General features: G+C 36.9%; 2 protein-coding genes and 1 pseudogene across 3 annotated transcripts in view; 2 read left to right on the top strand and 1 right to left on the bottom strand.

The window, feature by feature from the left end:
* The window catches only part of LOC125778978 (uncharacterized), a 30593-nt gene extending 13894 nt beyond the window's left edge, over positions 1-16699 (bottom strand). The window contains exons 1-2 of one of the 2 annotated variants that reach the window (XM_049459026.1): positions 16555-16699; positions 15538-15938 (exon numbers count right to left, since the gene is read on the bottom strand). In XM_049459026.1, the coding sequence (XP_049314983.1) occupies positions 15538-15938; positions 16555-16607 (454 nt within the window). In that variant the 5' untranslated portion in view covers positions 16608-16699. The remainder of the gene's footprint in view (positions 1-15537; positions 15939-16554) is intronic. The other variant, XM_049459027.1, reaches the window with a different exon arrangement.
* LOC125778977 (uncharacterized) lies at positions 1057-3232 on the top strand. The gene is made up of 2 exons (XM_049459025.1): positions 1057-1201; positions 1819-3232. Exons 1-2 carry the CDS (start codon positions 1147-1149, stop codon positions 3132-3134), a joined length of 1371 nt encoding a protein of 456 aa, XP_049314982.1. The 5' UTR covers positions 1057-1146; the 3' UTR covers positions 3135-3232.
* Positions 16700-22107: 5408 nt separating the features above from the next.
* On the top strand, positions 22108-22237 carry LOC125779080 (small nucleolar RNA U3; annotated as a pseudogene).
* Positions 22238-23921: the final 1684 nt, after the last annotated feature.

Genomic DNA, 23921 nt, shown 5'->3' with positions numbered 1-23921 from the left:
GAAACAATGCCTTGTCGGGTAAATTCAGTTTACTTTTTAAATTAGGACAAGCATTTGGTTTCGTTATCCAATATCGCAAACTACTCAATGACATGAGCATGTTCACTTTCACTCGATGATTGTACAAAAGCCATGTGATATCTAATTTGGTCGTATTTTCGATGAATTTATTGTATGCTTCGATTCTACCGTTTTTCACAATATCTCGATATGGCACCTCTATTTCGTCTTCGCTCTGGATCACTTGCCCTTTGTCATTTACAAAAACAATATCAGCACATCTTTCGTCGCGGTAATATTCTGGCAATGAAGCGAGCAACTTATCGCGCAAGTTCTTGACATTTGCGTTGTTTTCCAAGTAAAATGTTTTGCATTGATCATTTACAATGCAAACTTCTATGGAAGACTTTGCACTTTGACTGATAATTCCATTACACTCTTTATCACTCACTATCATCCTTGGTTCTTGTCTTCGCTCAATGGCACGGTTGTTGTCCACAAAAATGTCGTCATCTGTCAGTTCCAGACTTTCACGTGCAGCGGCATACGTAACAATTCCGGAGTCAAAAGTCCTGTTTACGTTTAAACCATTCCTTACGAAACAAATTATGACAGACGCACAAGAATAATTGACAACAAATCTCAACAACATGAAATATAGTAACGCAAAGTTGATTTTCATGGTAAACGATTCAAGTGTAACTTGATTGATAGAATTTTAAATCGAAACTGACAACATGATCACCGTGTCTCCAATTTATAACCAGTAAGCGATACTCTCCATGCTATACACGGACAAAGAAGATGTGAGTTTCTGCTGATAATTTTTCCAAGTTATGTATTGTGTAATATATTTTTTGCTTTTAATGAGATCTTGCTAAGTGTTTTCTCTGTTTTTGTTAGAATATGGTTCTTTTTAAAGCGTTCAATTATTTATTCAGAATTCTATTTTCATATGAACTGATTGTACACTCGCACAGAGCGTGGCTGATTACGAATATCGCGTTGCACAAATCATCTGACTATAATCACACAAATCGGAATAGTTTAAATAACCAAACGTTTGGTTAAAGGAGTTTAGTATCGCTTCGTCAAACGACTTGATTTGTATTCGAGAATTAGTGCAGGCAAAAACTTGATATAAAAATGTCGTTCATAAAGTTATCCTTTGTATTCCTGGTGTTTTTGTTTTCTTTTGGAGGAAAGTGTTCATATTTATGTTATTGGTATTGATTACTGTTTTCGTAGATGGTTATTATATCAAAGTAAAATTGAGTTTTGAAATACAAAAAAGACCATGAATTCGGAATTAATTGAATATTAAATTTTAAACATTTGTGCTACAAAACCTCTCAAGTTTGCTTTTATAAAAACTTGAAAAAAATCGAATGGGAGAAAAATTTGGCTGATGTCAATGCTGTATAAATTTAAAAATTTTGTCTGAAAAATTATTTGGAAGGAAACAAATATTTTTGATCAGGGAAGACAAGTGTGTTATTTCTTAACAAACAGAAAAGTAACCTTGAGAACAAAAAGTTCTTAGAAAAATGTCTGAAGGTTTTCTTTGATTTGCAAGAAATGATCTTCCACAAAATAATCTATGTCAAATAAGGATTCTGATTTTTCAAATGATAATATTATCACCGTCGATATAAAGTTGTTTACTTTCTTGTCTTTGAAACAATTGAAACGAATTTTCGATAGTTTCTCATTAATGCGGAAATGTCAAAAAAAGACCACGTTTCGTTAGTGAAGTACACTTAGATTGAATCAAATTGATATACACATAGATATATTCAAAATTCTTTTTCGTTACAGATACGGCGACTGTTCCAACTCCTCCAACTATTCCAATTCCTGGGCATTGTTCGGTCATTACGTCGCAAATAATCAAACTCTCGATTTTCGATTTGGAAGATGTCCAAATAAAATCGGCTCTTTATTTGAACGTCAATGAATTCGAAAATCAAACTGTTGGTCAATTTCTCGATTACTTGGAAAATGTACAACATATCTCCTTGAGTACACATACTGCATCCGTAAGAACTTTGAATCCACCTAAAGATGTTTCGCCTTTCACCACTATACCTCTAACGACACCATTGTGTCAAGCAATCGATGTATCGTATGATGTATCGAATGCTGATCGTCTACAAGTATACACATTATTTGTAGGAGTGGAACTGACTCCACGACAAGCATTAGTGGGAAGATTTTCGAGAGGTCTTGTCATCGACACTCACACGGGTCTCTTCAAGATGGGCATCTTGCCGCCAGTCATCTTCGACAAGACTTATCAGCCAATTGAAAATCCTCCAATGCAAAGCGTCGTGTTCGAAAAGCACATTATCGAAACGGTTCACACCACAGAATCGACGGCATCCAGTCAAAATGGATTTTCCGCTGAAATATCAGAATTCATTATATCAGTGAAGGCGGAATATTCAAAAGAAAAAAGTTCCACGTTGAAAAGTTCAATGAAAACACGGAATGCCGTCGTCTCACTATTAAACAAGAAAACAGAATTGTATGTGGACGAAAGTAAAATAGATGTGGACCCGACATTCGTTGAGAAACTTTATTCCATCGTTGACGACAAGTACTTATCATCGTACGAGCGTACGAAACTTGTCGTCAAGTTATTGAACCATTACGGATGGTACATAACGAATCAATTTACTCTTGGAGGACGACTGGACGTCGTCAAATCATTGGATGAATCGAGTGCCTCGAATGAGAGGAAAGAACTGGAAGCTTTAGAAACAAAGTTGGGTGCGGCATATAGTGTATTTAGTGCAAGTGTGGGCGCTTCTTCTAAAAAAAGTTCGAGCTCTGTTGACACAACTTCGCATTTCTCATCTGATGAACGTATCACGTCAACGGTAGATCGGGCGTCAGATATAGCGTCTTTCATGGAACATGTGGGAATCAAAGAAAATTGGCGGATCATCGCATTGGATAATATTGTACCGACCTGCAAATTCTTACTAAGAAATCACAGTGGTTTGTTTAATAAAATTCGACAATTGATCATAAGCAATGTCCATCATCAATCCATCAGCAAATTGCAACCCCATATAAATATGTTGCAATATGTGAATAATATATGGGACGAATATGTTCAGCCTTTCTGAGCGAATCAGATTGGGAAAACATTCAATTCATCGCAATCCATTTTGTCTTAAAATATTTCATATCTTTATTTTCAATAAAAGAATGCTCAGTTTATAACTTTGCTTGTTTCTTTTCTTCATAACCAACAATTCGATTGATCTTATTTGAAAAAGATTTATTACTTATATACACAGAGGTAGGTGCTGCAGAGAGAAACCTAACCTGCCTGCATGACCGAATGAGCAGTGAGAGGTGAAAACGAGTGAATTAAAAAATTGTTCTTACGCACTGAGTAATCATATATCGTTCTCACTATATGCTTTACTTATTAGGTGACAAAGTCTTCATAGAATATACAATCAAATTTTTAAAGGCGTTGTTGACGGCATGTTTGGCTCATTAATACGATCGGCTGGACTTGATGTTTGTAGGAAAACTTTGAAGAAAAAGTAGAAAAAGTATAATAATGATAAAAGTAGGTATAACTCATAAACAATTTGGTCTTTGCACTAGCATACAATTATGATCAACTATCAAAGCGACTCTAAGCCTCTGCGCTGACAGTTAATGAAGAAATTTAACTTGCATAATTAACAAAAATTAACATTTTTATTTCTGTTGTCCATTATGACTGTGAAAATCTCAAGCGTTTTTGAGAAGCGATAATAAAAACTTGGGAATGCGCGAATAAAATGAAGCCTAATTGCCTGTCGTAAATTACGAAAATTAAATTGCGAAAAAAAAAAATGAAGACGCGTGCGTTCGATTCGATGGTTCTTAATACAATAGCCGTTCTTTATTTCTTAAACTAATTGCTAAGCCTAAATCTTAAAACTAACGGCTTAAACTAGTGGTAAAATAAATATGTATCAATAAGGGGTAAGTATAATAATCTTCAACTTTTCTTTCAATATTGTAACAGATTATGGTAATAGATTAAGGTGAGTATATTTAACATTGTTAGGGTAAGTATTTTATAATAGATTTTCTTAACTTAATTTATAACAATTCAATATTTCATAATTTTTATAATTCAATATTTTATAATTCATTTATTATTTTTATTTTAGGTATAAATTTGTAGATATGTCGCTTGACGCAACACCGGCCACCTTGACAGGATCAATTTCCTTCAACCTCCATTGGAAGCAAGGCCAGCTTGTGAATGGGACGCTTAATTGTGCCCGCCTTAGTCGCCACGTCTGCGACTCGCACCTTGCCGTCTTGCCCTTCGACGGTGGCGACGACGCGGCCGAGTACCCACTGCTGTGGCGGCACGTTGTCCTCGTGGACGAGGACGAGGTCTTTGAGCTGCAGATTGCGAGTGGGGTGCAGCCACTTGTTGCGTTCCTGAAGGCCCGTCAGATATGTTTTGGACCACTGTCGCCAAAACTGTTGCTTGAGAGAGCAAACAAGTTGCCATCTCTCGCAACAACGAACGGATCACTGGCACCTTCTCTGGGGGTAAAGCCCGCAGGGAGCATCCTATTAGTAGATGCGCTGGGGTTAGTGCCTCGCCGTCGTTGGGGTCCTGGCTCAACGGTGTTAGGGCCGAGAATTGAGGATGGCCTCCACTTCTGCCAGTAGGGTTGACAATTCCTCTGCGGTCAGAAGCGCGTTGCCGATTACGCGAACGACGTGATGCTTGGCGGACTTCACCGCGGCTTCCCATAACCCGCCGAAGTGCGGCGCCCGCGGTGGTATAAAGGTGAAGCTGCACCCTTCGTCTGCTGCGAATCTCTGCAGTTCTGGGCCCATTGCTAGAAACGCCTCCTTCAATTCGCGCAGCTTGCGATCGGCGCCGACGAAATTGTTGGCGTTGTCGCTGAATATCTTCGTCGGGATTCCTCGGCGTCCAATGAACCTTTTTAGGGCGAGAATAAACGAATTAGTTGACAGGTCTGAAACTAATTCTAAATGTACTGATGTGGACGTAAAACAAACGAAAACTGCACTATCTGTTTTTACGGGTGGTCGACCGCGTATTTAAGTTGTGTATATCGGACTACAAAAATCTACGCCACATATAAGAAAGGGCCGTAGTGCTCGAAGTCTTTCGACTGGCAAATTTCCCATTATTTGGTTTTGCAACTTCGGCTTGTAATGAAAACAATGTATACAGTTTCTTACGGTTCTACTGCAAGCTTCTCGGGCATTAATTAGCCATATGCGTTCTCGAAGAAGCGCAACCAACGCTTTAGCCCCAGCGTGGTGATTTCGAATATGCAGGAACCGTAAGTACGTTGTAACGAAGTGCGAACTTTTATTTAATAAAAGCGGAAATTTGGCATCGTATGGGAGAGGTGCATTTAATAAGCGACCTCCTACTCGGATTAATTTGAATGACAGCGACATATCCGAGTACTCATGCAAAAACGGGTTAAGTTTTTGCAAGTTTGCGGGTAGGGTGGTGCCTTTATGCAATTTTTGAATAACATCCGAAAATTCTGAATGTTGGACCACCTGTGCAATTTTTAGAAAGCTCAAGTTTAGCTCTTCTGAAGTTAGATCTTGGCCCCTGGAGGAAATTTGGTGGTCGCCTGATCCATCGTAATATATATGCGACCACACGAAGCAATTTTTTATGAGAAGAGAATTTTTCAATGAGGTCCAATATTGAATTTTTCTCAGCAGTCGAAATTAATGTAAATGTGGTTTTCTTCTTCTCTAATGCTTCGTCTTCTGGTGAGAGCTGGAAGTGGTTATTAATTGGCCATAATGCAGGGTCTTCTAGGAGGAACTGTGGACCGCCAAACCATATTGAATTATTCAATTCATCCACGTTACAACCCCGAGACACTTGATCCGCAGGATTTTGTTTCGTTGGCACATGTCGCCAATGTACTTTTTCAGTCAACTCTTGGATTTCGGACACTCTGTTTGCGACGAAGGTTTGTAGTGAAGATGGATGTGTTTTAATCCAATGTAAAACGATTTCGGAGTCTGTCCAAAATGTAATATTTTCGAAATGTCGACTCAACATAGGCGCTACTCTTGACCATAATTTCGAAAGAAGATGTGCTGCCGAGAGCTCAAGACGCGGAAGAGATTTGGTCTTCAGCGGAGCCACTCTAGACTTTGCAGTAAGCAGCATGCATTTAATACCACTAGCAGATTGGCTTCGTATATATATGCAGCATCCGTACGCCCTTATTGAGGCGTCGGAGAAGCCATGTATTTGGCAGATGGCACTCGACTCAACGTTTACGTAACGAGGAATGCTTATCGATGAGAGCTGCATTAGGTTGGCTTTAAAGTTCTGCCAGCTAGTGTCAAGGCGCAATGGAATCGACTCATCCCAATCTAGTTTTTGGATCCAAAGCTCTTGCAATAAGATTTTGCTTTGGTAACTAGTGGGGCTAGTAATCCAAGAGGATCAAAAAGGCGAGCAGAAACTGACAATATGTTTCGTTTAGTGGCTCGCAGATCATTAAAATTGTCATCTAGGACAAATCGAAACAAATCCTCTTTCGGCAACCAATGGATTCCCAACGTTTTTGTAGAGTTTTGGTCATTGAAGCTTAATGACTTTTCAGTGCAATCACTGTCGAAAAATTTAGGGTGGTTCGAAAACCACTTCGTTAAGGAGAATCCTGCCGAGTTTAATATTTTAATTACCTCACTTCTCAAAAGATCTAGAGACTCAAAATTTTCGGACCCTGTTAATAAATCATCAACATAAAAGTCTCTTTTGATGGCCAATGAACCGAGTGGGTATTTCATTGTATTTGCATCACTGAGCATTTGCAAACACCGCGTTGCGAGAAATGGAGCAGGCGCAGTGCCGTATGTTACGGTGTTGAGACGAAAAATTTGAATTTGCTCAGAAGGATGCTCTCTCCACACAATAAGCTGACAATTTCTGTCTTCTTCATGCATAATTATTTGACGGTACATTTTAGTAATGTCCGCTGTTAATGCATACTTATGTAAGCGAAAACGAAGAAGAGTTGAGTATAACTCTTCTTGGATGGTTGGACCTACCATCAAAAGTTCATTCAATGCTATTTGAGTTGAAGATCGACTCGAAGCATCAAATACAACACGTAATTTGGTTGTTGTGCTCTCGGGCCTTAAAACGCATTGATGCGGAATGAAGTAGTGTGGCTCACTCGGGATCTTATTGTTCGTTGGGCTCATGTGACCCAAGGCTCTATATTCATTCATAAAGTCCAGATACATTTTGCGAAGTTCTGGATCTTTTAATGTCCTTCTCTCCAGGGCCTGAAACCGCCGAACTGCGGTTTCATATGAGTGACCGAGTAACTTACGGTCAGCTTTAAAGGGCATTCTGACTTGAAGCCGTCCTGAAGGCAATACTTGAGTAGTATTAACGAAAAAATTTTCACACTGTTGTTGCTCTGGTGTGAATTTGATGCCATTTGATTCTGAAGGTAATTCTTCTAGAGCCCAAAATTTTTGGACTACTGAATCGATTGACGTTAAGTCTTCTTCAGCTTGGCATAATGTGCTATGTAATCTGGGAGGAGAACTTATATTACTGGCGTATTTGCCAGACACAATCCATCCTAAAAGGGTTTTCTGAAGTGTTGGTTGGTTGGGACCATTTTTAATTTGGCCAACAGCTAAAAGGTCGAAAAATGTTTCAGCACCCAATAGGATATCCACTTTTTTGGATTTGTGGAATTCTGGGTCCGCCAATTCAATATTGTGCGGAATTTGCCAGCCATTAACATTGATGTTATGGTCTGGATGATTTGCCGAAATGCATCGCATTACCCAGAATTCCGCCGAAAATTCAAAATTATTTAACCGCGACTTGACAAACGCGCTTAGTTTAGACCCCACTTTTGTATTGGAATTGCCAATTCCAATTACGCTTAATGTTTTGTGCTGACGTCGATACGCAACTTTTGTGCCAAGTCCTCTGTCATAAAGTTGACCTGGGAGCCTGAGTCCAGCAAGGCTCTCGCAGGCAGGTAATCTCCGCAGCTGGTCCTCACTAGAATTACTGCTGTTGCCAACATGACCCGATCCGGCATACTGGCTGTATGCATGGCATGTGTGGTTGATGGTTGCGGATGAGGTACAGCGGGGAAGGACACTGGATACTGGTGCAACAGCGAGTGATGGGATCGATTGCATATGCGGCAACGATCCGCTCTGCATTTGGAAACCGTGTGACCCTTACGCAAACAATTTATGCATAAGGGCACCGATTTCACGAACTCGAACCTCTGCTGCACCGGAAGCGCCTTGAAGGTGGGGCAGGCAGTCAAATGGTGATCCCTCGATTTGCACTGTTGGCAAAGAGGCTGCCTCGTATTTGCAGCAACCAGCGCCGATTTGGTCCTGTCCATCTGTTGTTGTTTCCCATGATGCGCACTGCTTGTAGGTATGGGCTTCGTCCTAGAGTGTGATGCTCCTTCCGCTGACAGCTGCTGGTATCTTCGATTTAAGGTGGCCTCACAGTCCTTCCACAGTGGCAGTTTGTCATAGTCCAGCGCTTCTTCCCATTTGGATCGGGTGGCAGGGTCAACCTTTGTCATTACAATATGTATGATTATTGCGTTCGTTATTTGTTTTTCATCGCCCAGCGATAGCAATGAATCATATACCGCGGACACTTCGTCAATCATTGAACGCAGGGAAGGCGCAGAAGGCTTTGGGATTGTTGGCAGCTCAAAAAGTTTAGATATTGTATTGAAAAATATCAAACATTTATTATCATAAACTTTTTTGAGACTTGCCAACGCTTTCGGATAATTTTCATCCGACATCTGGAACGCTTTAACTGTTCCCAGAGCCTCTCCAGATAGACAATTTACCAAATGGTTAAACTTTTCGATATCTGGGATATTTGGATCGTTATGAACCAAGCTCTCGAACAAACTCATAAAATTTTTGAACTCTGAATATTCTCCCTTGAATTTCGGCAAATTCATTTTAGGGAGCCTTGAGCTGTGAGAAGCTACAAAAGATGTTTCGGCAAATGAAGTTTTATTTTTCGCTAAAATTGACTTTATTATGGACTTCGTTTCAACGATTATGTCCTCTAACTCCCCTCGGGCCATGCCGTCTTCATCAATTTCTTCAATCTTTGATTGGCACTTCATTAATTTTTCACTATGTGAATTTAATATATCTAGACGACATTCCAATTCGATTGGATCTAAAGACATTGTCTTTTCAAGAAGGCCCGTTTTAATGCGCAAAATACTACTCTTCGCAACCGTTCTTTGACGTCTTAACGATTTTAAGTCCGTCAACTCCTTACTTGGAGACAGGCTTGCGAGAGTTGGCTTTGGCTTGCTCATTTTGCTTGTTTAAATTAAATTTACGAAAAAAGACTATAACGGTTGGCAACAGATATACTAAGAATCGATAACGAAAACGAAAATAAATGTCGATTCCCAAATATACGAAAGCAAAACTAATCGAAATAAAAGTTGGCAAAAAATATATTTGTAATCGGTGACGAAAACGAAAAAAAATAATATCGACTCTCAAGTATACGAAAGCCAAACCGATAAATGCGCAAAATGAGCAATAGCACAAAAAGGTAATTTAATCGGAAAATGTCCGAACGAAAATCGACAAAAATTGCGAAAAAACGACCGATAATTCCAAACGCGGTTCGAAAAAATTGCGAAAAAATATATAATAATTTAATTTTGAAATAAGAATTTTTTCACCTTTATTTTAAAATAAAGGGCTACGCAAAATCCCAAAATCCCTTTGATTCACTTCAAATTTATACATTTAGATGTAAACATACGTGGGGTTCAATTGTATAATATATAATATATGTATATATTGTTATATATGTATGTATGTAAGAATGTCAATATAGTGAAAAAAAGGGAGAGCCAAAAATTGAAAGCGTGCACTTTGTTGTTTATTTGAATTTTCGTTTGTTTGCACCACTTTCAATAATCCGCACTCGTTACCTGGTGCGTCGGCTGTTTGCCGGCGCTCACTTCCCTTTTGCACAGAATGCAGCGGCAGCTCATTCCCACGACGGCAGCGGCGTTGATGGCAGCAGCGGGTTGATGGTAGTAGCGACGATGGTAGCAGCGGCAGAGTGATGGCAGCGACAGAGTGATGGCAGCGACAGAGTGATGGCAGCGGCAGAGTGATAGCAGCGACAGAGTGATGGCAGCGGATTGATGGCAGATGTAGCAGTATTAGAGATGAAAACGTTACGTTCTGTTTTCCTCTATTGCGGCACTGGACACGGCACTTTTAACACAACGGACACTTAGTGGCACTTACTGTTTTAGCGTTTTTTTTTTTTTTTTAATATTAGCGTTAGACCGGTAATTTAGTAATTATTATTTTTGTCACGAAACTGTTCAAACGCTTTGGTGGAAATTTTTTTAACTCACTGTTGGTGTGTTAACACAGCCTCCGCTTCTTTATGCACACAATATGCTTATTTGTATGTATGTATTTCTTGTTTATTTATTTTCCAGTTGACTATGCGCTTGCACTCTCTTTAATTTGTCAGTATGTATTTATATGTTTTTTATTCCAGCAACTACACTGCACACGTTTTTCCTCCTTTACTTCTTTTTATTCTTTTTAGAAATTTGGTAGCACAGGTAAGTAGACTTTTTTGCACACACTCTTTATCACGTATGTACGGTATGTATGTAATTTGTATATATTTGTTTTTTATGTTGGAATTTTTTCTGTTTCACATATATTTATGTATATTTGCTTTTATATTTGGCCACTGTATTTTTTCAAGTATTCACCTATGTAAGTATTAAACACTTTTCCGCCACTTTTTCTTTTTTAGCCTCGCTTTTGTTTCGTGTTTATATTTTATGTTTTATTTTTTATTTTTCATGTAGTTAGGTATCACTATCACTGCACTGCACCACACGTTCACTATGTGTATAAATTATGTATATACATATATTTATGTACATACATATGTATGTATTTTGTATTTAAAATTTTTGCTTTGTGTTTTCTATGTATATGAGTATGTGATGTTTTTTCTTTTTTAGGTTTAATTTGTTCAATCTGTTTTTTCGCACTTCACTTCCAAAGACCGAACACCAAGAAGAATTGACAGGCAATTAGTTACGAGAACGAAAGTTAGTACTAACACGATTAGTTGGCACTTTTAGAAAACATTTGCTAAATTCACGCACTAAGTCCCTGCTCGGGCGCCATGAAAATTCTCAAGCGTTTTTGAGAAGCGATAATAAAAACTTGGGAATGCGCGAATAAAATGAAGCCTAATTGCCTGTCGTAAATTACGAAAATTAAATTGCGAAAAAAAAAAATGAAGACGCGTGCGTTCGATTCGATGGTTCTTAATACAATAGCCGTTCTTTATTTCTTAAACTAATTGCTAAGCCTAAATCTTAAAACTAACGGCTTAAACTAGTGGTAAAATAAATATGTATCAATAAGGGGTAAGTATAATAATCTTCAACTTTTCTTTCAATATTGTAACAGATTATGGTAATAGATTAAGGTGAGTATATTTAACATTGTTAGGGTAAGTATTTTATAATAGATTTTCTTAACTTAATTTATAACAATCCAATATTTCATAATTTTATAATTCAACATTTTATAATTCATTTATTATTTTTATTTTAGGTATAAATTTGTAGATATGTCGCTTGACGCAACAACTGGCACTATGCTTTACATGTAAGTGTTAATATTTTGATAGCAATTTACATTTTTGGGGTTTATGCGAATTCAAAGCATCTCGCCCCTCAACACAACACCCATCACACAACACAACATTCATCACACAACTTACAGCCTCCCACCATGCAATTCCACGCAACAAACACAACCATACCACATCATACATCTAACCAACCACACTACACACCATAATCGTTTTCACCACACAACCCATCAAAAAACATTGGTTAGATCGGGGTGGACCCCAATTTGATTTATGCCCGTATAGTACACACACGTCTCACCAACTCGTCAACCGTTGATCCGCCAATTTTAGATTAAAGGTCTGGTCCAAATTTGGAACTCCCGCTGGCCGCGCAACAGTGAACAGTGTAAAAAAAATAAAGAATTGTGTTAATATATTGAAGTTGTCCGCAAAGGGAAATATATATAATAAATTCCCACTTCTCACCACTATACACTCACAAGCACACCGCTGTAATGCTCATTTACAACACGGATGTGGTTTCTAACACGTTTTTCCGTTTGGCCGACAATAATGGCTGACAGACAATATGGCGTAGTTTCCTCCTCGTACTGTGATTTTATACCAAGCAACATATTGAATCATTGAAGTGACATTCGAAGACGCAATCCTAATTTGTAAATTCTTAATTTATTCTCTTAAATAAATGTTGTTCTCATAGTAATCCCACTTGGACTCAATACACTAGTGCCAACGTTTTTTCCAATCCTCAAAACAGTTGTTAAAATCAATTAACCTTCAACGCTTTTTGCGAATTATATATAATATTTTGGTTTACCCGGAGTGGCCGTTTGAGTTTACTGAATAGCCAATAATAATTGGCAAAAAACTCACAAAGAGTCCATGCAGTATGCGATGGTACATTATAGTGGTGCAAAGACCAAGAGTTGTCGGCACATAATTCGGGCCTCTTTTTACGGATAGCTTCACGCAAACGACGCATTTCACACAAATAGGACTCGTTGTCGATGGTTTGGTCAGAGAACTTAAAGCGTAGGGAAGGTGCAGGTTCGACAGCGAACATTTGGTAGAATTGTAGTAAGGAATTCATCTCATAACCACATAATAGAGAATTTGAAGAGAAATAAACATATGTATTCTCGGCATATGATGTCGTGGCATGTATGCCCAAGCAGAGAATATTGAAGAAAAATAAGTCCTTCCATTTTTAACAGCGAAAATTTTGTACAAATACAGCTCTCTTACATACTCAAGAATATAATGAGACATAAATACATACATATATGTACGCATGGTCCTTATGATACTCCCAACAACAGCATTGTGATATTTTCAATTCAATTTTTGCTTTCAAATAGCGAATCGCAATGTAAGCAACTATGTATGCTTTTGCGTTTTACCGTCGGCATTTCCATATTGGCATGTAAAAATAATTATAATAGAAGTACAAGTTTGTATAAATGCATTTATAGTATATTTACAGTCAATTTGGACTTGCATATTTAATAATTTTATTTGATTTTTACATAATATACTATACTAATAAATATTTTTTTTTGTACTATGTTTCTTAGTAATAGAAACCTAATTTATAACAACAATATATATGTAAATATATAATATAATATATAATATTAATCTTAACATGTGCGCGTTCAGAAATTCAAATCATGCTCTTATCACTTATCAATATATTGCATGTTCGCGCATTAATCTGCATGTTCCTATGCATTCATTTATACTTATATGTACATTAAGGTGGGCCAAAAATTAGTTTATATTTTATTTTTCGTAGTTACCATGAAAATCTCATTCAACATGACTAAAAACAAGTCCTGGTAAAATCTGAGCTCTTTATATTAATATTAAGAGGTGCCTCATCGACATTTTCGATTTCCCATATAAATTACATGGAAAAAAAATCATTTTTTTTTGTGGTGGTTATTGTGCGGAGATTTTAATGTGCACGCGATGGCGGCCAGTAGGGATGGTAAACTCGATTCCGATACTACTCGAGAATCGAGTTTTCTCGTAAAATAATCGATTTTTCGAATGTCAAGAACCGGTTCTTAATTCACTACGACTACTGAAAGTCGATTTTTAAAAATCGATTATTTAACGAGAAAACTCGATTCTACCTTTGCCTACAAGCGTCCTTTTGCGACGATAGCAAAAGCTAAAAATCATAAATTGAACATCTTTCTGGTGTTTGTTCTAAGAAAGAAGTGAAAAAGTGGCAACATAGCCACTTGGATCGCAAGAAACCTGCGTCGATATGTATGTAAGCTCATATGTATACATCATACATATTTGCGCAAGTTCGTTGGCGAAGCTGTTCGAGCAGCAAGGGAAGCAGTGACAATCGCCGGCCATTCATTTATTTTTTTCGGCACAGCTTGGATTTTCTACCAGCAACACAATGTTGTGACGCTTTGGCGTCGCGTCAGTGCTTCGACACATTGACTCTTTGACAAAACGTGAGTGTCGACCATTGGTTGTCCGTGACAACGGAGATACGAAAGATGCGTGCGACACTTGTTATTATGTATGTATGTACGTATGTATGTGGCTCGCATTTGTTATCGTAAACATACAGACAAATGTGCCAAAGAAATAATATACATATGTATAGTATGTATGTTTCACCGCTCACTGCTCATTCGGTCATGCAGGCAGGTTAAGTTTCCCTCGATAGCACCTCCCTCTGTGTATATAATAAATGTTTTTCAAAGAAGATCAATCGAATTGTTGGTTATGAAGAAAAGAAAAAGACAAAGAAGCAAACAAAGTTATAAACTGAGCATTCTTTTATTGAGAATAAAGATATGAAATATTTAAAAACAATTTGGTTTAGGTTTAATTGAATTTTTTCCCAATCTGATTAGCTCAGAAAGGCTGAACATATTCGTCCCATATATTATTCACATATTGCAACATATTTATATGGGGTTGCAAGTTGCTGATGGATTGATGATGAACGTTGCTTATGATCAATCGTCGAATTTCAGCAAACAAATTACTGTGATTTCTTAGTAAGAATTTGCAGGTCGGTACAATATTATCCAATGCGATGATCCGCCAATTTTCTTTGATTCCCACATGTTCCATGAAAGACGCTATGTCTGTCGCCCGATCTACCGTTGACGTGATACGTTCATCAGATGAAAAATGCGAAGTCGTGTCAACAGAGCTCGAACCTTTTTTAGAAGAAGCGCCCACACTTGCACTAAATACACTATATGCCGCACCCAACTTTGTTTCTAAAGCTTCCAGTTCCTTCCTCTCATTGGAGGCACTTGATTCCTGCAATGATTTGACGACGTCCAGTCGTCCTCCAAGAGTAAATTGATTCGTTACGTACCATCCGTAACGGTTCAATAACCCGATGACAAGTTTCGTACGATCGTACGATGATAAGTTTTTGTCATCAACGATGGAATAAAGTTTCTCGACGAATGTCGGGTCCACATCTATTTTACTTTCGTCCACATATAATCCTGTTTTCTTGTTTAATAGTGAGACGACTGCATTCCGTGTTTTCATTGAATTTTTCGACGTGGAACTTTTTTCTTTTGAATATTCCGCCTTCACTGATATGATGTATGCTGATATTTCAGCGGAAAATCCATTTTGACTGGAAGCTGTCGATTCTGTGGTGTGAACCATTTCGATAATGTGCTTTTCGAACACGACGCTGGGCGTTGGCGGATCTTCAACTGGCTGATAGGTCTTGTCAAAGATGACTGGCGACAAGGTGCCCATTTTGAAGAGACCCGTGTGATTGTCGATGACAAGACCTCTCGAAAATCTTCTCACTAATGCTTGTCGCGGAGTCAGTTCCACTCCTACAAATAATGTGTATAGTCGATCAGCTTTCGATACATCATACGATACATCGATTGCTTGACACAATGGTGTGGTTAGAGGTATAGTGGTGAAAGGCGAGACATCTTTAGGTGGATTCAAAGATCTTACGGATGCAGTATGTGAACTCAAGGAGATATGTTGTACATTTTCCAAGTAATCGAGAAATTGACCGACAGTTTGATTTTCGAGTTCATTGACTTTCAAATAAAGAGCCGATTTTATTTGGATATCTTCCAGATCGAAAATCGAGATTTTGATTATTTGCGACGTAATGACCGAACAATGCCCAGGAATTGGAATAGTTGGAGAAGTTGGAACTGTCGCCGTATCTGTAACGAAAAAGAATTTTGAATATATCTATGTGTATATCAATTTGATTCAATCTTTGTGTGTATCAATAAAAAACGTGGTCTTTTTTCAACATTTCCGCATTAATGAGAAACAATCGAAAACTTGGTTCAATTGTTTCAATAACAAAAGAAGTAACAAATTTATATCGACGGTGATAATATTACAATTTGAAAAATCAGAATCCTTATTTGACATAGATTATCTTGTGGAAGAACATTTCTTGCAAATCAAAGAAAACCTTCAGACACTTTTCTAAGAATTTTTTGTTCTCAAGGTAACTTTTCTGTTTGTTAAGAAATAACACACTTGTCTTCACTGGTCAAAAATATTTGTTTCCTTCCAAATAAATTGTCAAACAAAATTTTTAAATTTATGCAGCATTCACGTCAGACATATTTTTCTCCCACTAGATTTTTTTCAAGTTTGTGCAAAAGTATACTTGAGAGGTTTTGTAGAACAAATGTTTAAAATTTAATAATCAATTAATTCCGAATTTGTCGTCTTCTTTGTATTTCAAAACTCAATTTTACTTTGATATAATAACCATCTACGAAAACAGTAATCAATATCAATAACATAAATATGAACACTTTCCTCCAAAAGAAAACAAAAACACCAGGAATACAAAGGATAACTTCAAGAACAACATTTTTATATCAAGTTTTTGCCTGCACTAACTCTCGAACACAAGTCAAGTCGTTTGACGAAGCGATACTGAGCTCCGCTAAGCAAACGTTTGGCTATTTAAACTATTCCGATTTGTGTGATTATATTCAGATGATTTGTGCAAAAGTATTCAAATGATTTCGAAAAACAACAACGCGATATTCGTAATCAGCCACGCTCTGTACGATTGTACAATCAGTTCATATGAAAATACATTTCATATGAAAATACATTTCATATGAAAATTGTATTCTGAATAAAAAATGTAACGCTTTAAAATGAATTAAAGTCTTAGGAAAACAGAGAAAACATTTAGCAAAAACATATTGAAAGAAAAAATATATTACAAATACATAACTTGGTAAAATTATCAGCAGAAACTCACATCTTGTGTGTCCGTGTATAGCATCGTGTCCGTCGGAGTATTGCTTTCTGGTTATAAAATGGAGACACGGTGATCATGTTGTCAGTTGCGATTTAAAATTCTATCAATCAAGTCACACTTGAATCGTTTACCATGAAGATCAAGTCTGCGTTACTATATTTCATGTTGTTGACATTTGTTGCCAATTATTCTTGTGCGTCTGTCGTAATTTGTTTCGTAAGAAATGGTTTAAACGTATACAGGACTTTTGACTCCGAAATTGTTACGTATGCAGCCGCACGTGTAAGTCTAGGACTGACAGAGGACGACATTTTTATGGACAGCAACCGTGCCATTGAGCGAAGACAAGAACCAAGAATGATAGTGAGTGATAAAGAGTGTAATGGAATTATCAGTCAAAGTGCAAAGTCTTCCATAGAAGTTTGCATTGTAAATGATCAATGCAAAACATTTGACTTGGAAAACAACGCAAATGTCAAGACCTTGCGCGATAAGTTGCTCGCTTCATTGCCAGAATATTACCGCGACGAAAGATGTGCTGATATTGTTTTTGTAAATGACAAAGGGCAAGTGATCCAGAGTACAGACGAAGCAGAGGTGCCATATCGAAGTATTGTGAAAAACGGTAGAGTCGAAGCATATAATAAATTCATCGACAATACGACCGAATTAGATATCACATGGCTTTTGTACAATCATCGAGTGAAAGTGAACATGCTCATGTCATTGAGTAGTTTGCGATATTGGATAACGAAACCAAATGCTTGTCCTAATTTAAAAAGTAAACTGAATTTACCCGACAAGGCATTGTTTCCAAATGCTATCGACGATTTAGCACAAAATTGGTTAGCTAGAGACAAACGCGCGCAACTCGATCGAGTAACAAGCCGAACCGTGGTCTCAACTACTCAATTGGTTGCACCGTACGCCCATGAGGAATTATTGCCTATAACATCTTATGCTTATAAGACTGAAAAATCGGAAATCTCAAGATTATACTACGTTAACGTGAACGAAAAAGATAAAGTAGCTTTTACCGGATCGCGAACTGATGAATTTGAGGATAATCACTTAACGCTAAAAATATTATCTCGGTCGCCAAAAGACAAGATACTTTTACCGTTAAAAGATGTCCGGTCAACAAATAATCGAGCTGTATCCTGGACTAACGTCGTCATAGCAACAAATAATACTGCTGTTACTTTGATCGCCACATGGAAAAATCATCAACCCGGTTATGCATACATTTGCCAGTTATTCGATTTTCGTGCAAACCATGAAAAACATAAATTATATGACCATGTTTCTACAGATGGGGCCTGCGTATTTAGATATATTGAAGATAATAAAATTCATTATGATTTGTTGTTCAACAAAGAAGAACTCATAGAAAGGTGGCAAGATCTCTCGAAATTTCGAAACGAACTAGGTGTGTCTATGTATCCTATTCGTCCTGGTAAATGGAGCTGTCATAAACGTGGAAAGAGAGAAACACGATCTATTGCCAATACTGACATACATCAAGATCAGATAACAATGGGCGGAGGAGGGAAAGGTTATGATACGGGCCATCAATATGTGGAAGTGTGCCCGTCAAACGATAAAGAATACGGAGAAGAGAATAAACGATCATTGTTTTTCAACGTTTTTGTTTTTAAATCACAAGAGATTGCTGAAAAAATTATTGAAGATGTTGCCACATTTTGAAAAATTATTTGTTTTATTAAGTACTTTGTGCACTGAATATTTATATTTTTTATTTTTCTTCAAAAGTGCTAACAAAACAATGTAATTCTACCGTTATAACGCATATAGGCACTGTGTAATTTCTTTTTAATATATGTATTCATTTACGTTACTACTTTTTGCGATTATCAGACCCATTTCAAAATTGTTCACTGCACATTATATATACTCGTAAATATGTATTGCACATTTTTTCCGTTGACAATAAATGAAAATAATGAGAATCATAATACTGGTTTCAATGACTTATTTCTTTCCGACTCATTAAACATCCGTTAAAATGAATCATGTGACAATTTCTTTGCAAGTTCCCTTGGAGTTTTGTGAATTAACATTATGTATAGTCGTCATTTAGACTTTTTAAATGGTAAGTACATTGTACAGTTTTGTAAGCAATATATCAGAGAGAGATTGATTGATTGATTGATTGATTGATTATGTATTTATTGCAATATTGGATCACAGATCCATTATGAAGTATTACAGTACTATATTTTACAAAAATAAGTATGTCATACTTTGAATATAGAATGTCACATGAAAGTGACAGTTTTCAAAACTTAAAAATAAAGTATAAACCTAAAACTTGTAACTGAAGAGAGAGCGAGAGAGAGTTTATTCCGCATATAAAATCGTTAGGGTAGATTTCCGATAACAATCGATTTAGTCTTAAGTCAATTATTGAAAAATATTGAAAATGATCAAAAGAAAGGTCCAAAAAAAAATTTAAAAATGAAATTACACTCGGACGTGGAGCTTTGAGAAAAAACAAATTTAGGGCACAAAATATCGGAAAATTATATTATTTCTATGACGGAGCAGAATTTAAGTACAAGAACAGATTCAATTTAGGAGAATTGTTGAATCATGAATGATTTTAAGTTACAAGCTGAATGGCATTATTTGTCACATGTCATGAGAAGGGGGCTTGTGATGGAATCGGGCGGTGCGTAGAAAGGCATGCACATCGAGCAAGTTTGCAGAGAAGAAACTCTAATAAACGAAAAAATGGTATGAGTGAGCAAATAAAATATTTTTTTTTGTGTTAAGGCCAAATAAGAAACGTTAAACCTTAGTGATTTTAATTTTCATAAAAACAGTTTTTTTTTGAATACTGTATGGAAGTGAAACTTCCTTAGAAAGTCAATGAAATCAAATTTAATTTTACTGATCAACAATGATCAACAAAAAGACACTTTAAAATACGCTCATGTTACACAGAGAATGTAAAAAACCACTTTCTGAGTCACATATTTTTTGTTTTTTTTTTTTATTATTATTTTACATTGTATCTAGTACATAAAAATAAAATACTAACAACAATTCTAGTCTAAATAATTGTGAGATATGCTTAAAAGCTAAATGTTAAGAAATACATTTGCTGCTACTCTTGTCTTACTAGGTCGGAAGGCTTCTTGCGTTTCAACCGGATTTCTCGCCCAGCAATTTCGATGAGTCTGTAGGCTTCCTCATTAACGTGCTGTCTAAGCCTCAGTTCGTGAGACTTTGCTAACTTGGATATTTCATTTACCACTGAATTCACGCCTAGATCACGGTGCAGGTCAGCAGATCTAATGTACCAAAGAGCATTAACCAAAGTCCTTAGTACCTCACTTTGAAAGCGCCGAATGCTGGCAATACAGCTTTGACTTGAGCAACCCCATAGTTGGGCTCAGTAGGCCCAAACTGGCTTTAGAACTTGATTATATAATAAAAGTTTGTTTTGTATTGATAGCTTGGATTTCCTGCCAACTAGGTGGTAAAGTTTGCCAAATTTCATATCAAGCGCGCTCCTTTTTTTTTGACATGCCCTTTCCAGCGTAGCTTAGCATCTAAGGTGATACCTAGGTACTTGGCACTGTTATGGTGCGGTATAGGAATGTCATTTATATAAATTGGATAATATGCCGGCTTTTTCAAGGTAAAGTCGACATGAATTGATTTTTGGTGTCGTTTAATTTGATGCGCCACTTAGATGCCCACTTAGTAATTGCGTTGACTGCTGTCTGCACTCGTCGACTAGATACTGAAGTTGACTCTCCAGCTGCTAACAAAGCTGTGTCATCCGCAAATGTTGCTGTCATATAACTAGAATCAGACGGGAGATCACTGGTAAAAAGCAAGTAAAGCGTTGGTCCCAACACGCTTCCCTGGGGAACACCGGTTTCTATCGGTTGCAAGTTTCAATATGCATCCTCTTGTTTAATGCAGAAGTATCTATCTTTTAAGTACGAAGCAATTATTTCACAAAATTTTTTGGGTGGCATGTATTTCAATTTGAGCAGTAGACCCGTATGCCAAACTTTGTCAAAAGCTTGAGACACGTCCAAAAAGGCCGCCGTACAAACGTTCTTTTTATCGAAATTAACGATTCCGTGTACCTGGTCAATCGTTGAATGGTGGTCACGGAAGCCAAATTGATGTGTTGGTATTAGGTGTTTCTGAGCAATTATTGGTTTTAGCCTATTCATGAGTATATTCTCAAAGATTTTAGATAAGGATGGCAGCAGCGAGATTGGTCTATATGATGTAACATCGTGTACTGACTTACCCGGCTTAGGTATCATTATGACTTCAGATACTTTCCAAAGCGATGGTACGTATCTTAGGCATAAAGCACTGTTTATAATGTTTACCAGTTTTTTTTTATACAATTCTTTGGTAAATTGTGTAATATTTCTCCAGTTATTAAATCGTACCCAGGGGCTTTTTTGAGTCTTGTGTTCCCGATAAGGTTTTTAATTTCTTTAATAGTAACGGGAGAAATGATGATGTGTGGATCCAACCAATTATTTTCACAGCTTATCTCATATCCAACGTTAGGCGTAAATGTGTTTCTCAAATGATTTGCAAATACCGCAGCTTTCTGTTCATTCATTTTGCCCATGCAGTTTCGTTTAGTTTTAATGGTGCTACATGTTTTATTGAAGTTATACTTCTTACACGACGCCGGAAAAGGTTGCGATAGATTCTGGTTGCGCAACTTTCCATATAAAAGTAACGCAAAGTTGCGCAACCTCGCTCCATCCATATGAATGTACGCAACCTTGTCTGCGAAGATGTGCGAGCAGCAAGCGAAGCGGTGAAAATCGGCGATCGTTTGTTCGTTTCTTTCGGCACAGCTCGGCCGACACAACACACAACACAATGTTCAATGTTTATGCTGTTGTTGTTTTTGTAGAACAATGTTTCAATTTTTGGTTGGTGACATATTCACATGTGTGCGCATATGTATGTTTGTATGCTTGTGCATTATTGAAGTTATACTTCTTTTCTTTCGTTTGTCTTTCATATCTGCGAATTATCAACTATTTTACGTATGTTTTGGTTGAAATACTCTGCGTTGGCCTTTCAGAATCACACAGAATCATTTCTGTGGTTTTTGAAACTGACCCACGATGACGAGGTATATGGTTTTATCTGGGACCGTGAGATTTAAGAAAATCGCTCGCTTACAAGGGATAAAACGATTTCTGAGTGGCGATTTTAATGAATAAATTCACAGAATCATTTCTGCGCTTTTTGAAATCTATACTAATAAATACTTTTTTCTTACTAATAGAAAGTAAATTTATTACAGCAATATACGTATACATACATAATATTGCTGTGATAAATTTAATTTCTATTAGTAAGCAAAAAATTAAAAATAAATTTGTTAAGACTATACTTCTCAGGGCATCACAGCAATGTTATGTATATGTTGTATATACATATTATGCATATGTATTGCTGTGATAAATTTATTGCGAAAGCAAATGTTCTACAAAGTAGGTATATTCTATACTTAAACAAAATTATTAGAACCATCGTATGTTTCTTGCATGCATAACCAAATCATACTTAAGTCAGCGCAACCTAAGAGTCAATGGTGGTGTTGGTGGTAAGCGCTTGGAAAGTCAAGATGCTAACACAGGTCCCAGGTTCGAATCCCGACAGAATAAATTTTTAATTTTTTGATTTTAACATCGTATACTATAAAAATAAATATTTTTCTTTATTTTAATTTCTATTAGTAAGAAAAATATTTATTTGTATAGTATACGATGTTAAAAGGCATACATCTTCTATCCTATCTTGTGTATCTGCACATGCTCATATGAGTGTATGTATACGCATGTGCGCGCATTGACTTGCATGTTCATACATTCATATATACTTATATGTACATATATTTGCATACATTGCCGAACAAATAAATCACAAGCATACAAACATACATATGCGTACACATATGAATATGTCACCAACAAAAAATTGATCTTCACAAGTCAATCCGGCAGCCAAATTGGCGAAGAACAAAAGAGAGATGATTACGCTGCATATTCTCTTCCGCAACGAAGAGACGGAACTACTTTCTGAGTCAAAATTCATTCATTTAGACTTTGCTTTATTCTTCATTTTATGTGCATAATAAATTTATAAAATGTGAATTTAAGTTTTCTAGTTTTCTTTCATACAAAATGATATGCATTTCTGAATATCACTAAGAAGTATAACTTCATCCGCGCGTAGGGACTCCACGCACCTTTTTTTTTGTTTATTAATATTTCTTGCAGCTTTTCAGAGTGAATAGTCGGTGGATTTGTCAGCTGTGAGTTAAGCCAGATAAGTTTTGAAGGAAAAATTTTTAAACTCTTTAATTTGTGCTCTTAGTTTCGCTGTACATTTGTTAAGCTCAGTTTTGAGCGCAGAGGACCTAGCTTGCTGCCATCTCCGTCGAAGCTTACGCTTTTTATATATACTTTCTAAGATGTATTTTGGGTATTTGGTACCACTTAGATTCACGCCGGTGTACTCTTCCACGCAGCGTTTTGAATTTGTTTTGTGAAATATTCAACCTCACAGTTCAACTCGATACCAGTCGATATGTGCTCAAGCTTTGGGTCGACTTTATTCAATATGCTTTTAAATTTATACCAATTAGTGTGTTTATTACATAACGTTGGCTTGGCGGCCGAAATAATTTGCTTTTCATATAGAGTTAGTAGCACTGGCGAATGGTAAGAGCTTAGGTCTGAACAATCTTTAATACATAAATTGAGTTTAATTGATTATAAAGAAATCCAGAAGGTTTGGAAATTTCTGTCTATCTGTAGGCCAATAAGTGGGTTTTCCTGTAGAAACAAAATTGCATCCAACTGCTTGTATAGCTTTGAGAAGTTC

The sequence above is a fragment of the Bactrocera dorsalis genome, chromosome 5, assembly GCF_023373825.1.
Source record: "Bactrocera dorsalis isolate Fly_Bdor chromosome 5, ASM2337382v1, whole genome shotgun sequence".
NCBI classification, from domain to species: Eukaryota; Metazoa; Arthropoda; class Insecta; order Diptera; family Tephritidae; genus Bactrocera; species Bactrocera dorsalis.
Note: the sequence above shows the minus strand (reverse complement) of the source record. Positions and strands in the feature narration are given on the sequence as shown.